The sequence below is a fragment of the Drosophila suzukii genome, unplaced genomic scaffold, assembly GCF_043229965.1.
Source record: "Drosophila suzukii unplaced genomic scaffold, CBGP_Dsuzu_IsoJpt1.0 scf_7, whole genome shotgun sequence".
In the NCBI taxonomy this organism is placed as follows: Eukaryota; Metazoa; Arthropoda; class Insecta; order Diptera; family Drosophilidae; genus Drosophila; species Drosophila suzukii.
Window position 1 is genome coordinate 2,548,012 of NW_027255939.1, and position 18,538 is coordinate 2,566,549.

An 18,538-nucleotide genomic window follows, 5' to 3' on the forward strand; every position below is an offset into this window, starting at 1 on the left:
TATGCGATGTGGTCAAGAAAGACGTAGTCAATGCAATTTTATGCGAACTTCCAGTACTGGCATTTATCCAACATAAATTAGTAGAAACATTTCCGACAACCATATTCCGTTGCACGAACCGCATGGTGACTGACATCTTAGACAAAAATGAACAAAAAGAAATTACGGTGTCAGAACATAACAGGGCTCATAGAGCGGCTCAGGAAAACGTGAAGCAGATTATACAAGACTATTTTTTTCCCAAAATGACTCATATGGCAAATGAGGTCGTCGCTAATTGTAAAACCTGCCAAAAGGCAAAATATGATCGACATTCTCAGAAACAGATTCTCGGAGAAACACCGATTCCCTCATATACAGGCGAATTATTACATATTGACATATTTTCTACAGATAAAAAATACTTTCTTACTTGTGTAGACAAGTTATCAAAATTTTCAATTGTTCAACCAATCGCTTCCAGAACCATTGCAGACGTACAAACCGCGATCTTACAACTTATTAATTTCTATCGACGAACAAAAACAATATATTGCGACAATGAGCCTTCTATTAAATCCGAAACAATTAAGTCCCTTCTAAGTAACCAGCTTAACATACAAATCGTCAATGCACCGGCCACATCATAGTACGTCAAACGTACAAGTGGAAAGATTCCACAGCACACTGGCAGAAATTGCACGGTGCTTAAAAATCGAAAGAGGAATTAAAGACACGGTTGAACTTATACTTCTCGTGACTATAGAATATAATAAAACCATTCACTCAATAACAAATAAACGACCCATCGACGTAATACACTCGTCGACCATAGAGCTTAACACAGAAATTATTCAACTAGAAAGATTAAACAAAACAAGACAAGACAGAAATTTTCAGGTAGGAGACAGGGTCCTTGTAAAATCAAACAAGAGATTGGGAAACAAAGTCTCAATCTTGTATTCTGAAGAAATTATAGAAGCAGACTTGGGGACCACAGTCTTAATAAAAGGGAGGGTGGTCCATAAAGATAATTTGAGGTAAATTAAATAAATCTTATTTTCCTTTTTTTCTCCAACACACTAGGCTTTGGACAATAATACTTCTCGCCGTATCCATAACAGCAAAAATGACCGATGGACGGGGATGTAACTATTTGGAAAGACTTCCAATACCTAAAGCACTCAAGTAATCTAACCCTGTTCTCGGAATAAGTAAAGGAAACAGAAGAAATGAGAAACCATTTCCCACAGTCACATATGAGACAAATATTAGATTCAGATTTACGGCACATTAGGACTCTCATAAGTACAGTAAATATTCATCATAGACACGCAAGAAGCATTAATTTATTAGGTACTGCATTACAAATTGTAGCCGGTGCTCCAGATTTCGATGACTTCGAGAACATACAATTTACACAGAAAGAACTCATAGAATCAGAAAACAGGCAAATAAATATTAACACAAAGACCCAAGAACAAATAAACAGCATAACAAACGCGGTAAACATTTTGGTAAGAAATGAAAAAAACAAACCAGATAAATACAGAAAATTTATATGAAAACTTGCTATCAAGAAATAGAATAATTATTTCAGAACTCGAAGCTTTGATGTTGTCAGTTACACTTGCGAAAATTGGAATAATTAACCCCGCGATTTTAGACTCAAACGATTTACAAAATTTAATCAATGAACATTCTACAAATATTACTATTACTGACCTAATGGAAGTCGCTCAAATAAAAGTTGTATTAGATAATAATTTTTTACACTTTATATTATAATACCCTATGCCATACATAGCATGTAAAAAAATAATCTTGCATCCCGTTGATCACAACGGTACTATTCTTAATTTTGCTGAAGGCGATACTATAGCTGACTGCGGTAACAAAATTTTGCCGATTGGAAAATGCACCGCTGCCCTTACAACAACATTCTGCAGAGAAATGCCCTACACAACATGCGCACAACAACTCCATTTAGGGGGCAACGCACACTGTTCGACTCGCACGAGCCACCTCGAGCCGCTAACAATCATCGATGACGGCGTTGTTGTTCTCAACGACGGGACAGCTACGATCAACGGACAACTTGTAACTGGAACATTTCTCGTTACATTCGACGATGAAGCAAAAGTAAACAACAGCTGACCTACGTAAAGAAATACCCAGCGCCAGCTGCATCAACGGTCATTAACATGACGGGTCACCAAGAACTATTGAGCTTACCATACTTGCAAAAATTAAATATGGAAAACTTACGCTACATTGGTGAAATGGAAAAGGGACTGGTAAAAAGGCCTATAGTAGCTGGACTGGCCTCGATCGCCTTTTTGGCCATCTGCTTTACTATTTCCAAGCTCTACCAGAGACGCCAGCGAGTCCGTCGCCAGCATGACCTCCAAGTTATTATTGACGGTTTCAAAAAGTCCGAGGACGTCCTTCATCTAAGCGAGGGAGGAGTTAACACGGTCACCCAGCAACAAGAAAGTTCCCAGGCTAATCCCGCATAACCAGACGGGAATAATGCAAGGCCAGCGTCACCTGCGGACATTGCACAACGACGGTGCTATGGTCAGCACAATCAGCGGGCAACGCACTGCGACGGAAGCAGCGGCTGCCCAACTCAATGCACGAGGCGCCGGGTCAGCAGTTTCGGAGCATAGGGCTAGCTTACATTTTAAGAATTTATGTACTTAGCAGTTAGTCGAATTTTGGAAATAAATCGTGACGGTCATCGCCGCGCGAAAACAAAGTCGTCTCAAATACTTAATTTATATATTCTTGATCAGCATCACTAGACGAATCGATCTAGTCATGTCCGTCTGTCCGTCCGTTTCTACGCAAACTAGTCTCTCAGTTTTAAAGCTATCGGGCTGAAACTTTCCCAAAAGTCTTATATCTTTTGCAGGTAGTATATAAGTCGGAACCAGCCGGATCGGACAACTATATCTTATAGCTCCCATAGGAATAATCGGAAAAAAAAATGTAAAAAAATTATATCTTTGGTGTTTTTTAACATATAACCCCTTTCCTTGGAAATACCATTTTTTAATTAGTTCTGAATTTCGAATTAAATTTTATCAAAATCAGACGACTATATCATATAGCTGCCATAGGAACGATCGTAAAATCGGTGGGAAAATAATATGAAACAAATTATAACTTCGGTGTTTTTTTTAACATATAACCTCCTACGCTTGTAAATAACATTTTTTAATTCATTCTGAATTTCGAATTTAATTTTATCAAAATCGGACGACTATATCATATAGCTGCCATAGGAACGATCGGAAAATTGGTAGGAAAATAATATGAAACAAATTATTGCTTCGGTGTTTTTTAACATATAACTTCCTACGCTTGGAAATAACATTTTTTAATTAGTTCTGAATTTCGAATTTAATTTGATCAAAATCGGACGACTATATCATATAGCTGCCATAGGAACGATCGGAAAATTGGGAGGAAAATAATATGAAACAAATTATAGCTTCGGTGTTTTTTGACATATTATCTTATACTATTGGGAATATAATTTTTTGTTTTTTTAAATGTAATAATTATAGCTGCAAGGGTATATAAGCTTCGGCTTGCCGAAGCTAACTTCCTTTCTTGTTTGCTTATAACTTTTTCATGAAAAATCAGAAAACCTTTTAAAATATGTATGTGCGGTTTGGGAGTTTGCGGGCGTAAGAGTGGGCGTAGCAATGTATAATATATATAGGGTCCTACCCTATCCGACCCTATAAAGTATATACATACTTACATACATACTTTCCGACGAATAAACCCTTTAACTTTCCGAGTAACGGAAAAAAAATAAAATTATTACGAGTAATATTGAATAAGAACCTACCCTATTCAAGAAAGTAATTCAATATTACTCGTAATAATTTTATTTTTTTTCTTCTTCATAATCAAAGCATTGTCTGTTTCTCGGGATTTTTCAAGAAAACTGGTCAAATATATTTATATTTATATTTTGTATATTTTCACCCAGTATTTTTTCATCCGATACTATAGGCTAAGCTTTTGCAAGAACCAGGGCCCAAAAATATATATACATATATTAAAAAATTTAAACACAGATTTATAAAGCAAAATTGCGCTATAGTTGTTGGCCTCCTCTATCAGATATGTTCCTGTTACGCAGCTAAAGAGAACCGGGGGGAGATGGAGATATGCAAGAAGCAAAGCAACCGTTCACGCCACAACATCACCTAGTGTCGATTCCTATTTGCTTATAAAATTATTATTATTGGTCCAACTTGATACATGTAGATTTGTATTAATAACACTAGTTATCAAAACAATTTTTTTAGATGCTCCAAAAAAAATTATGATAGTTCCTAACAGAGTTAGGCCCCTAGATCACAAAGAAGTCAAAAAATAGCGTACGGATAAGGATTTTTATGATTTTTTAGCATATTTTTTGTATCCCATTTTTTTCTTCATCTGAGCTTAAACAATTTGCGTTATATATGTTTAAATTTACAACTATAATGACACCCTTTAATTTTGCCAATTAAATTAAACTACATTGAGTAAGCTGTATGCTACATTCCAAACGAGCTACATTTGACAAGTATCGTATCATGTGCTTCTTAATAAATGAGGCATTTTTTGTACAGGGTGGCCCATCTAGCGTTTGCTTTTTGAACTATCGATAATTATGACTTTGACATTTCGAATGTCATTGTCAATGTGTCAGATATTTAGTAGAAGGTTTGCGGTTTACTAAATGGTTAAGTATACGCTCGAAGAAAATTGGGAAATATTGAAAACTTTCTTCCAAAGTGGAGAGTCTTCCACCGAAACTGCAAGAAAGTTGCGGTTAAAATTCGGATAAAATAAAGCGCCTTCCAGGCAGTTTGTGGATGGTTTTGTGAAGCGTGTGCGTGAGACTGGGTCGTTGATGGATTTACGCGCTCGTCCATTTCGGTCGGTCGAAAATATCGCAGCGGTGGCCGAAAGTGTCAATGACAATCCGTCGACGTCAACTCGGCACCGTGCTCAAGAGTTGGACATTTCGCGCACTTCCCTGCAACGGATTTTAACCAAAGACCTCCGTCTAAGGCCATATAAGATTCAGTTGGTTCGGCAGCTTAAGCCGCATGACCATACAATGCGTTTTCGGTTCGCGGAATGGGCTCAGGAGCGCTTGGTCGAAGATGACCATTTTTACCGAAAAATCGTGTTTTCTGATGAGGTCCATTTCCACCTTGTAGGTTATGTTCATAAGCAAAACTGTCGCATTTGGGGGTCAGAAAATCCACACGTCGTCTTTTACGTCATCCACAACGAGTGACTGTTTGGTGCGGTATGTGGTCGGGTGGCATCATTGAGCGGTTTTTTCTTTGAAAACGAGGAAGGAGCCGCCGTATCCTTTAATGGTGTCCGCTATCGCGGCATGTTGAAAGACTTTTTCTTTCCCCGAATGGAAGAGGAAGACATAGACGACATATGGTTCCAGCCGGACAGCTCTACGTGCCACACAGCCAACGTCACAATCGGTCTTTTGCACGGTACGTTCGAAAATCGCATAATCAGCCGAAACGACGATGTCAACTGGCCGCCTCGCAGCTGCGATTTGACCCCGTTGGACTATTTTTTGTGGGGTGCCGTAAAGGATAAGTGTTACGCCAACCACCCAGAGACGATTGACGACCTAAAGCACGAGATTGAAAACGCCATTGAGGGCCATACCATCGAAAATGTGTTTAAAAATTGGGTCGACCGAATGGGCTACTGTAAAGCCAGCCGAGGCAGCCATATGAACGAAATGGTGTTTCATACATAAACCGTAATGTTGCTATCCAATAAAAAAAATTTTTTTTTAAATATAAACTCGTTGTTTTTTATAGCGATTTTAAAACGCAAATCTTTCATGGGCCACCCTTTCGCATCGGCCTTTTCCGACAGAAAAATGTTTTACGTATTCTTGCATTTGTAAATGATACAAAAATATAAGTCTGAAGATCAAAAAATGTAAGTATTAGTCAAATTTTATAAAATAGCTGGTAAATGGTGCTATTCTTAATTTCGGCCTTTTTTTGATTTTTTTCTTATATACAGACAAGAATTTTAATACAATAAATTGTAAATACCAACTAAGTACTTAAAGACCTTTTTCCGAAATTATTAGGTTTTGTTTTTAAGATTTTTTAAAGGAAATGAAAAGACTTGCCGATATATCTAATTTTAATCAAATGTCGGGGCCAAATCGAATAAAAAGATGTGTTATTCAAGATGAATGCCATTTGGCCTGGAAGACATTCCGGAAAAAATAACCATATGTAAAACAAAAGAAACAACGAACGGACACACATGGGTAAAAGATAGTCTCGGATGTTGATGCTGACTAAATAAAAATAAATGGTATACAAATTGAAATATGTACTTGAATTTAAGGCTCTCGAGTTTTTATTCTTTTTAAATTTTTAATTCCTCTTTGAAGTAAAAAAAATGTTTAACAGAGTTCAGGGTACCATTCGAGACAAACGACTTCCGCGTTACTTTTTAGAAGTTTTTCCGAAAAGAAACGTTATTTTATAGGGGTGTTAAAATTTTGGAAACTGGTTAAATGTGGTTTTATTATAATTTTCGTTTTGTACTTACGATCTAATCCACCAACATAGCGCATTGTAATTTCGCAGTGACCCCAAACCGCCGAAACAACTGGATATAGTTTTTTTCCTCGCAACCCTCTAAACGCAATACCAAGATACTGCTGATCAACAATGAAGCTTAGTGTTCCTTCGTCCATATCTAAAGCTACTAAGAACTTGTCTGGAACTAAAAAAGCTTCGTCGTTTTTTAATATTGCTGGATATGTGACACCAGCACAGTTTTTTGAGTCATGGTACAATTTATTTCTTCCCAAGTCCCAGCCCCAACTTTGTTCAGTTGATCCGACTAAGCTTTGGTATCCAACTGAATGTAATGGCGCATCTGCAGTGGATACACCAACAACAGCGTGTGTTCCTCTTTGCCTTGTTGGCCAATAGATTTCCCAAATATGCAATCCTTTTGTAAGTCCGACTTTTCCACGTATACAATCAGTACTTTGAGCGACTGGGTGCCTATGAAATGTCAACTTGTCGTCTTCCTTTACAAAAATATTTAGCGACCTGTCTTCATGGTTCCATGAATGCTTTATTTGTAGTTCTCGAGACGCTGGTGGCATATCAAGTAAAATATCGATGCGCGCTGGTTTGACAAAATCCGCTTGTAACTCCCTTGGTATTATTGGTTTAAAGGTAGACTGTGAATCATTTCGACTAACTGTTTTAACTCCACCACTATTTTTTTGACCCATGTTCATGCCACGGCAGCTTCTGGATCTTTTTTGGTCGATTGCAGCTTTGTAGGATAATCGAAGACGATCAAACTCCCTGGGTTCCAATCTTGACAACACAACTCTCGGCGATAATGTGGATATAGATGAAACACTTTGGGGACGTCGCCTTTCACTGGACCTAATAGAAGGTGTCCGACCACCCTTATACCTGCAAAAGTTCAAATTTTACAATTTTTAGGTAAACTCTAAATGTAAACTCATAATTACAAGTATATTAAAACATACGTACACATAGCATACATCAGCACATAAGTATGTACATAAATGTATACGAAGTGCCTCATAAATTGCTTTTCGCTGAATTGGGGTGGGTTTAACAATATAAATGTAATGGGCTAAGCCATTTCAGTAACACCCCTGATAAACTAAATAAAACAAAAATGACGACAATAGTTTTGATTATTGTAAAAACAATGGCTTGTAATTTCTAACTTACTTTTGACTTCTACCAATTAAAAATATAAATTTTTCCTAATGCTTATTGTTAAATTGGCGGTTATTTCAGAAACATTTACCTTTTCTTTCCTAATTCCATTTATATAAAAAGGAAATTATAAGATGAACAAAATGGCGTCACCCACGAATGTTTAGTTTTCTTTTTTTAGTTGCGAATTGGCAAGTTTCATTATTATTATATGATTAAAGTTAAAGCCCGAGAATATTTAAAAAAAGATTGATTATTTGTATTAACTATACTAAATAATATTGTTGTTAGAGGAAGTTTCCTATCACAAAATACGTTTACAAGCACAATACCACAAGAATTAGTTAGGTCGGAAATAGGGTGTTTATGGTAATAATTTGAAAGTTTTCTATAGGCCCGGCACACGAAACGATTTTAATTTAATAAGTGCAACGGAAATTGCAAAGCCCTTAATGGCGTTAAATTTCTCACATATGTGTATCAATATACATTTTAAAACCTATTTACACTAGTTGGAGTTTACAAAGGTTTTGCATAGTGTAAACGTAGGACCTTGGTTGGGTCTTTATTATTGTTTTTTTCGATATTTAGTATTTTTTTGCTTGTTGTCGTTGATTGATCACTAGAGAACCTGACATAGGAATCGAGTAGGGATGGGATTTTCATCGGAACGACTCCTGACACTGATATAAAATATATAATTTAAAAAATTTATTTATGTATTTATTTTTAATGCAGTCCAACCCCAAAACGTTCGTCCGGAAGTGAAAAACGCATATGCTTAAAAAAAAACTTATATATGTTTAAAGCCCTTAAAAATATGGGAATCGTGATTTTTCGTGTCTCTGAGCTAATCGAACTCACACGCCCAACAGGGCGGACATTTTAGTATGAAATTTGTTTAGTCATGTTAAGCTTTGAAGTCGTTCATAAAGTCGAAATCCCTGAAAGCCAAATACTGCTTAAAAATTAAAGTCAATTCCGGAATAACTTGAATAAATAGAATATAACTTATATATGCGAAATGCTAAATAATCCTTAATTTTAAAAAAATGTAGAATTTAATCGCTATTTAAATGTGAGTGCAACAAAATTAATTTAAGTCTCCCACACACCTTGCATAAAAAGATTGGACAAAAAATACGATTCCTTGGGAAACGAAGACGGTCCTTTTGGATTCATAGATAGGAGCTCTATGTACGAGCTGATTTAACTGCCTACTTAAATTTAAATTAAATAAAGTTCGCTTTATTTCCCCTATTCGATCAGAACCAATCAGATGTCAAATTAAGGAAAGGAGGAAACATTTATATGTGTTGTGTGAGTCCTTAACTTTAAATAAAACATTTTTTGTTATTGCATACATTTATTTTGTACAGAAAACAAACATTTCATTTGACCTTAAAAAAGTTCACCCTATTGCCCATCTTTAAAATAGGATGATGGATTAACTCAGTGTAAACTTTTTTTTAGGAGTATACGGGTTATTGGGTCTCTCGATAGGTAACCCTAAATAGTGTGACAAGGCTTTTAGACGTCTTAGCACAGACGCGCACCCCGATAATAGCCTCTGCTCACAGTGGATTCTTGTCCAGTGAAGCAAAAACAGCTGGCATTAAAAAAAACCGAAAAAGAAGGGGACGGACAAGCAAATTTAGTTTTTCTGAAAATTAAAAAGGGATACAACTAGCATGTGGAATGTTTTCAGCGGCAAATGATTTCCTCGTTGATATTAGCAAATTGATCAAGTAATAGGATTCCATTAGGGGTAAGCAGAGTGAAAATTAAATTGGGACTATTGTTGGCCAACATCCAACTCCACGAGAATTTTCACAAATTATAACCGTTTGGTCCCTTTAAAGAATTTATAAAAACTTCCTCTTTTAAAGCAACAACCCAAAGACGTAAGTGAAACAGAAATCTCTTTTATTGAAATTCGGAGCCCACTTGTATTAATGCCTACTTAAATTTCCCCAAATATTTCCGGAGGAGATTTCTATGCTGCCACCGGATAAGAAATGTTTAAAATTATTCAAAAAGTTAAAAAACACCAAAGCATATTTTTTGGTCTCTTCTGACTTTATAAGGAGTATATATTCTTGGTCAGGATCACTAGCAAGTTGTGACTAGGCGCGCAGTTTGAAAAGATTCTTGTGCAACGCAAGTTTGTTTAAACAGGGCGCCACACCCGCTTTAAAGTAAAAATCTAAATTTACCTGAATGTTTCGCTCTCTTCAATAATTATCAATTGACCTAAAAAAAGAGAAAACGCTATGTCGACGGCCACGACCATCAGATACTCGTTAATCAGCTTACAAAACAGCACCACCTATCGTTAATTCTTATTGGCTGTTTACGAGAACTCACTAACACGCCATAACGTGAAACATAGGTGGCGCAAGAGAAATTTTGTAAGCAGCCAATTTTCTGTTTGAATATATCTGCATCTCTATCACACTTTATAGAACATGCTTATTATTTATGATTGTTTGGTTATAACTTTTCAATGAATGGTCCACAAAATGTGGGCGCTAGACGGGTTTAAGCGTTATGGGCGGTTGTGGGCGTGGCACCTTGCTAGATCGACTCGGCTAGTGATCCTAATCTAGAATGTTGGTAATAATCATGTAGACTGCATAGGTTCTTGCGCAGCGCAAATGTATTTTAGCAAGGTGCCACGCCAATCTAACGCGCACAAGTCGAACAAAAACAAGTTGTGTTGAAATTTATAACTTTCCTCAATACCTATCGATTGACCTAAAAAGGATTTAGTAAAAGTGTTAATGGGATTTTGTTTTGTTTATAAATACCTTCTATCTACAAATTTTATGTTTAATTTTAAAAATTTTAAGTCTGACCAAATATTGTAGTCGACGATAGGTGGCGTCTGCTGCTTGCGTAACTCCATCTCCCTTGGGCTCCCTTTAGCTGAGGTTCTTCCTGGTTTTTACTTTGTTATAACTTGTCTCCCGTCCTTTTTTTCAATACTATGACAAAATTACAATTTAAACTAAGAGACTCTGTGAACGACTCACATTTTCCATTAATTTAATGAAATGTACGGTGCCGGAAGCTAAAGAATTTTTTTCTGCAAAACTGATGTCCCAACTTACACAAAATGGGCATTTGAATAAAACAAACAATAATTTTTGATATTAATACGAATTTGACAACGTTTATAATTTAATTAAGTTTTTTATAAAATTTAAAAAATATGTTAAACAAATGTTGTCATGAAAATTGATACACGTCTGTCACAGCTTAAATATGTCTTAAGACTGGTTCATAACTATTTAACTAAATTTTTTTTCTACTAAAAACGTTAAAAAGTTTAAAAATGTTTGTAGTGACCTAGGGGTCATGGTATCGAATTTTTTTTGAAAAGCCCTATGATTTATTCTACGAACGCACGTTGCAACAAGTAGTGAAAGTAGTGGTATAAAAAATACCATATTGATGTGTTTAAAAATATCTATTTCATGTAGTATTTGACTTTCAGAGAATTATATTTTATGAACGACATAAAAGCTTAGAAACAAGTTCGGGAAAGTGAGACCAAGGACCTAGAGTCTATACATTAGGTTCGATTTGGAGGTCTTCAAGTGACCTAAAAATCACGTTTGGCCCGCATTTGTAATTGAACTTTTTTGATTTAAAAAATACTTCAGTAGTTTTTTTGAATTTGAAACATTGGAAATCGTAAGGGTGGAACAGAATTCTAAGAAACATTTCTCAGGAAACTATGTGCCTAAAACCACGTTTGAGCCTCCACAATTTCCAACGAAAAACAAGGAAGAACAAGAAAGGAAGTTAACTTCGGCAAGCCGAAGTTTGTATACCCTTATAATTATTAAATTTTAAAATACTTAAAATGATATTCCCAATAGTATAGGATAATATGTCAAAAACACCGAAGCTATAATTTGTTTCATATTATTTTCCCACCAATTTCCCGATCGTTCCTATGGCAGCTATATGATATAGTCGACCGATTTTGATAAAATTAAATTCAAAATTCAGAACTAATTAAAAAAGTGCATTTCCAAGCGTAGGAGGTTATATGTTAAAAACACCGAAGCTATAATTTATTTTATACTATTTTCCCACCAATTTTCCGATCATTCCTATGGCAGCTTTATGATATAGTCGTCCGATTTTGATAAAATTAAATTCGAAGTTCAGAGCTAATTAAAAAATGTTATTTATTTATTTATTTATTTATTATTTTTTCCGATTATTCCTGTGGGAGCTATAAGATATAGTTGTCCGATCCGGCTGGTCCCGAATTATATACTACCTGGAAAGGCAATAAGACTTTTAGGAAAGTTTCAGCCCGATAGCTTTTGAACTGAGAGACTAGTTTGCGTAAAAACGGACGGACAGGCGGACATGGTTAGATCGACTCGTCTAGTCACGCTGATCACGAATATATATACTTTATGGGGTCGGAAGCGTCTCCTTCACTGAGTTGCAAACTTCTGACTGAAATCATTATACCCTCTGCAAGGGTATAACGAGTACCTCGACTATCAGAAACCCGTTACTCAGCTAAAGGGATCAATGGGAAATGGAGACATGCAAGAGGCAAAGCGAGATTGTAATGCGCCATCTACCCGCGATGGGCGATAGAGTGGGCGTGGCAAACTTTTTTACTTATATTCATAACCAGGTTCAGCGCAAAAGTATTTCAGAAAGGTGCCACGCCAATCTAATCTGAAATGTATAGCTTTTCTCAAAACCTATCGATTAACCTCAAATAAAATTTGGTAAAAGTGTTAATGGGATTTTCTTTGGTTTATGAATACCTTTCTACAAGTTGTTCAAATCGGAACATAAAGAAGTTATGACCAAATATTGTAGTCGACGATACGTAGCGCCTACGAATTTGCCGTCTTTTGTGCGTTACGTTTATAATTCAATAAAACTTTTATAAAATAAAAAAAAAAATGTGAAAAACAATACACGTCTGTCACAGCTTAAATCTGACATACTCGTAAGACTGGCTCATAACTAATTTACTACATTTTTTGTTTAAAAAAACTAAAAACATTTTTGTAGTGTCCTTTAAAAATTGTTTTGAGCGCATGCAAAAGTGTATGTATTTTTCTGGAGAATACTTTGAAAAAAACATAAAACCATTTTTGAAGAGAAATATTCTCATTTTCAGTATTAGGACAGTATTATTATTCTTCTTGTTCAGTATTAGACCATATAGCAACCCTCGTATAGGATAAAAACAGTTTCTCTATGCCTCGGTGAGTGAAACATTTTTAGCTTCAACAATAAAACAACAAAAAGGCCACGTTTGAGTACCCAAGTCCCCCTTTCCGCTGGGCGGAAATCCCCTAAAGCTAACATCTTTCAAGTTGTTACTTTGTAATTATACCCGTTACTCTTAGATTAAAAGGGTATACTATATTCGTCGAAAAGTATGTAACAGGCAGAAGGAAGCGTTTCCGACCCCATAAAGTATATATATTCTTGATCAGGATCACTAGCCGAGTCGATCTAGCCATGTCCGTCTGTCCGGATGAACGCTGAGATCTCGGAAACTATAAGAGCTAGGCGTGAAGATTTCTGAGCTTCTTACGCAGCGCAAGTTTGTTTCAGCAGAGTGCCACGCCCACTCTAACGCCCACAAACCGCCCAAAACTGTGGCTCCTACAGTTTTGATGCTAGAATAAAAATTTTCACTGAAATGTATTATTCTTATCAATACCTATCGATTGACCCAAAAAAAAAGTTTGCCACGCCCACTTTAACGCCCACAAACCGCATAAACCTGTGACGCCCAAAATTTTCATGATTGAAACATTGGAAATCGTAAGGGTGGAACAGAATTCTAAGAAACATTTCTCAGGAAACTATGTGCCTAAAGCCACGTTTGAGCCTCCACAATTTCCAACGAAAAACAAGGAAGAACAAGAAAGGAAGTTAACTTCGGCAAGCCGAAGTTTGTATACCCTTATAATTATTAAATTTTAAAATACTTAAAATGATATTCCCAATAGTATAGGATAATATGTCAAAAACACCGAAGCTATAATTTGTTTCATATTATTTTCCCACCAATTTCCCGATCGTTCCTATGGCAGCTATATGATATAGTCGACCGATTTTGATAAAATTAAATTCAATATTCAGAACTTATTAAAAAATTGTATTTCCAAGCGTAGGAGGTTATATGTTATAAACACCGAAGCTATAATTTATTTTATATTATTTTCCCATTCATTTTCCGATCATTCCTATGGCAGCTTTATGATATAGTCGTCCGATTTTGATAAAATTAAATTCGAAGTTCAGAGCTAATTAAAAAATGTTATTTATTTATTTATTTATTTATTATTTTTTCCGATTATTCCTGTGGGAGCTATAAGATATAGTTGTCCGATCCGGCTGGTCCCGAATTATATACTACCTGGAAAGGCAATAAGACTTTTAGGAAAGTTTCAGCCCGATAGCTTTTGAACTGAGAGACTAGTTTGCGTAAAAACGGACGGACAGGCGGACATGGTTAGATCGACTCGTCTAGTCACGCTGATCACGAATATATATACTTTATGGGGTCGGAAGCGTCTCCTTCACTGAGTTGCAAACTTCTGACTGAAATCATTATACCCTCTGCAAGGGTATAACGAGTACCTCGACTATCAGAAACCCGTTACTCAGCTAAAGGGATCAATGTGAAATGGAGACATGCAAGAGGCAAAGCGAGATTGTAATGCGCCATCTACCCGCGATAGGCGATAGAGTGGGCGTGGCAAACTTTTTTACTTATATTCATAACCAGGTTCAGCGCAAAAGTATTTCAGAAAGGTGCCACGCCAATCTAATCTGAAATGTATAGCTTTTCTCAATACCTATCGATTGACCTCAAATAAAATTTGGTAAAAGTGTTAATGGGATTTTCTTTGGTTTATGAATACCTATCTACAAGTTGTTCAAATCGGAACATAAAGAAGTTATGACCAAATATTGTAGTCGACGATACGTAGCGCCTACGAATTTGCCGTCTTTTGTGCGTTACGTTTATAATTCAATAAAATTTTTATAAAATAAAAAAAAATGTGAAAAACGATGTGACAATGTGACATACTCGTAAGACTGGCTCATAACTAGTTTACTACATTTTTTTGTTTAAAAAAATTAAAAACATTTTGGTAGTGTCCTTTAAAAATTGTTTTGAGCGCATGCAAAAGTGTATGTATCTTGCTGGAGAATACTTTGAAAAAACATAAAACCATTTTTGAAGAGAAATATTCTCATTTTCAGTATTAGGCCAGTATTATTATTCTTCTTATTCAGTATTAGACCATATAGCAACCCTCGTATAGGATCGGAAACGCTTCCTCCCCCCGTTATATACTTTCCGACGACCAATATATAACCTTTTACTCTACGAGTAACGGGTATAAAAACAGTTTCTCTATTCCTCGGTGAGTGAAAAATTTTTAGCTTCAACAATAAATCAACAAAAAGGCCACGTTTGAGTACCCAAGTCCCCCTTTCCGCTGGGCGGAAATCCCCTAAAGCTAACATCTTTCAAGTTGTTACTTAAATGGTTTTTATCGAAATGAAGAAATTATCTGTTTTTTATAGTTTTTAAAATGTGAGGCAAGTCAGTCATTCCATAAACGTTTTGTAGGTACAACGAAATTACACTCTGAACATGGTAGTTGATTCTAGTACAGATAAGGTAGTTAGGGCAAACTGAAGCTAAATATTAGTCTGAGCAGGATATTTTTTTCCGGTTTCATGCAACTAGAGATGAGGACGGACGGACAGACGGACATTGCTAGATGGACTTGGCTAGAGATCCTGATAAAAAAACGCTTCCTTCTACCTGTTACATACATGCAGCGTAAGTTTGTTTCAGCAGCACTCTTACGCTCACAATCGCCAATAAAGCTATATCCCGAAAGGCGCCCACATTTTTAAATATTTTGTAAAAATTTTAATAAGGTTTTGTTCTTATTATCAATACTCATCTAGTTTTAAATGGGACAGTTCATTAAAAAGTTATAGCCATACAATAATGAATACTAAGCAAACTCAATAGAGTGCGAGAGGAATGGAGATATATTCATACAGAAATTCGGCTGCTTACGAAATTTCACTAGTGCCGTGAAAGTGGCGTGTTAGTGAAATCTCGTAAAAATTATTCTAGAAAGTCGTACAGAATATGACTGGTAAACGGTGGCTCTTTATTATTGTGGTATAGCTGGTGCAATTTAAATTAATTCTATAATTTTTGTACGGGATCATAAAGATTTTTTCCTAATATAATTTGATGTTAATGGACTCATCACGTTTACATTTTTCATTATTAAATAGCAAAGCAAGTAATATATTTTATGAAAAATAAAAACCGGCAAAGTGAGCTTTTGACAACAAAAAAAAAGGGACTTCTGAATTCAGTAACACATCTGTACTATTATATTTTTGCCCAAAGAAACAGTATTTTTCATTCGTCTTCGCATTTGTTTGTTGTTCAACAATATTGCATATAATCTTTTAAATATTACGTTCGCCCTATGTGATTTTTAAGCTCCCGAATCGACGCCCCCTATATCAATACAACTATGTTCATTGAAACAGCAATACCTACAACCTGCACGTATAAAATTAAAAAACACTAATATAAACACAACATGAGACAAAACTTAGATACAACAATTTTAAATATTTATTTTTAAATGTTTTAATTGTTTTTTCCTGTTGTGTACTTCAATATTTTAGCTAATATGGATAAAACCAAAAAAGAAAGACTGAATTATGATGTTTGTTGGGCCGGGGTGGCTTGATCGTTGAAAATAGCTGAGGTCCCAAGAACGAATGGTACTCAAAAAACAAGGGGGTACTTTGGGGTTTTTACGCGACGTACATATGTAGATGTTTGTTGGTTCACTTGGAAAAGAGAAATCCTTAAGCCTAACTTAACTTAAGCGCTCCAGAACAGAGCGGAGACTTAGGGGACAGATGGAGAGGGAGAGCGGACGGCAGTGCGAGCGCGCGAGATGTAGACATCTGGATAAAACTGCCGCTCGACACTGCCCCCTGAAATTAAACGCCCTTTTGACGTAAACAATGTTCATTGAAATAGCATTCTTAAAAGCAATTTAAAATAAAATGTAATATGGCTTATAATTAACTTAATCCTACTAAATAACGATTTGATTACGACCCAATATTTTGTTGTATAGCCTTTATTGGCTATTACAGGCTTACACCTACGTTTGCAGGAAATCTGGTTTAGAAGTCGGGGATTTCTTGGCCAATTGGAATGTGTGTTTTGGATCATTGTCCTGCTGAAATGTCCATATTAAGGGTTGGTTTGGGTGTTACTCGGTACTTGGTGGTCGACGGACATACTGTCTTGAACCTATTCCACCAACTAAATCCAGCTTAGTCCTACAGGATGCAACAGGATAAGCTTTGCTTAATCGCACTATGTGTACGTCATCTACAATTGTGGTTTCCCGTATAGCACCACGTTTTTCGGGCTTCGGTACTTCGTGGCGTTGTAAACAATATTGGCAGGACATTTTAAGGGACACTGATTATATTTATTCGTTTTGCCCTAAAATACATTTTTTCCTTAGTTAAAGTGTATTATTGTATAACTTATAATAATGGTCTTAATTAAACCCAATTTTTACCAAATTACAACATCTTTCCGGAATTTTCTGGAAGAAGCCAAAATGTTGTTCCCGTGTGCAAAAATATGAAAGCAACCGAAAACCAGACCATATCTAATGGTACATTTGCTTATTTGTAATAAAATAAAAAATAAAAGTACTAGCGATCAACTAACAAAAAGGACTATGCTAATAAACCTTTATATAGTTATGCTTCTGTCGCACTGCTATTTTAATGAACACAGCTGTACATACATAGTTACAATTGTACACAATGCTATGATTTAATGTTTCACAATTACAGCATGTTAATCTAAGAAATTGAACATTCATCAAATTTACATACAGAAGTGTGTACATATACATATGTATGCATTTAATTGTCTAAATTTATTAACATACATAAAATTATATTTAAAGAAAATGATAGATTATAGCCAATAAACAATATAATGAAATCCCATGGGCACACTAGGCGATCCCGTAAATATACATACATACGTACATGCAAACATCAATATTTTTTAATGCTAACATGTTTATATATAAACATAAAAAATACATATATATATTTTCATAAAGGCCAACAAAAAATACTTATATTAACACCTAGTAAACTCACATTACTTCTTTCTTGTTGATATTCTCAGAATAAAAACAAAACACAAAGCAAAATATCACGGACAAAATGTTTAATTCATACAACGAACATACGTACATCGGCTATGTTCTGACATGTAACGATTTTCAGCCTAGTACTCAGATCGTCTAATACCCCCTTCCCATAGAGTCCATCCGCTCGAAACGGTTGGGATTTTTGATATATGTGAAACTCCGATTCCCACAGGGCACATCCACCATCTACTATCCGATAACAGCTGATCTGAAGACCTGTGGCTAATCAAACAAAACATTTTGCTTCTGCGTCTCCCATTTTCAAATGTGAAACTTCGATTCCCACAGAGCACATCCACCATCTACCATCCGATAGCAGCTGATCTGGCTAATCTAACCAAACCTGTTGCTTCTGCGCCTTCCATTTTCGATTGTTTTCTGCTATCATTGTTTACGTTTTCGTAGTGAAAGTTTCAATTTCCACCGTCCAGAAGAAGATTTCAGAGTTGC

General features: G+C 35.7%; 1 protein-coding gene across 2 annotated transcripts in view; it reads right to left on the reverse strand.

The window, feature by feature from the left end:
- The window catches only part of gus (splA/ryanodine receptor domain and SOCS box containing gustavus), a 30,184-nt gene extending 11,998 nt beyond the window's left edge, over positions 1-18,186 (reverse strand). The window contains exons 1-2 of one of the 2 annotated variants that reach the window (XM_070999393.1): positions 18,036-18,186; positions 6,607-7,496 (exon numbers count right to left, since the gene is read on the reverse strand). In XM_070999393.1, the coding sequence (XP_070855494.1) occupies positions 6,607-7,496; positions 18,036-18,133 (988 nt within the window). In that variant the 5' untranslated portion in view covers positions 18,134-18,186. Of the gene's footprint in view, positions 1-6,606; positions 7,497-7,863; positions 8,112-18,035 lie in introns of those variants that run through there. The other variant, XM_070999394.1, reaches the window with a different exon arrangement.
- Between the last annotated feature and the right edge of the window lie 352 nt (positions 18,187-18,538).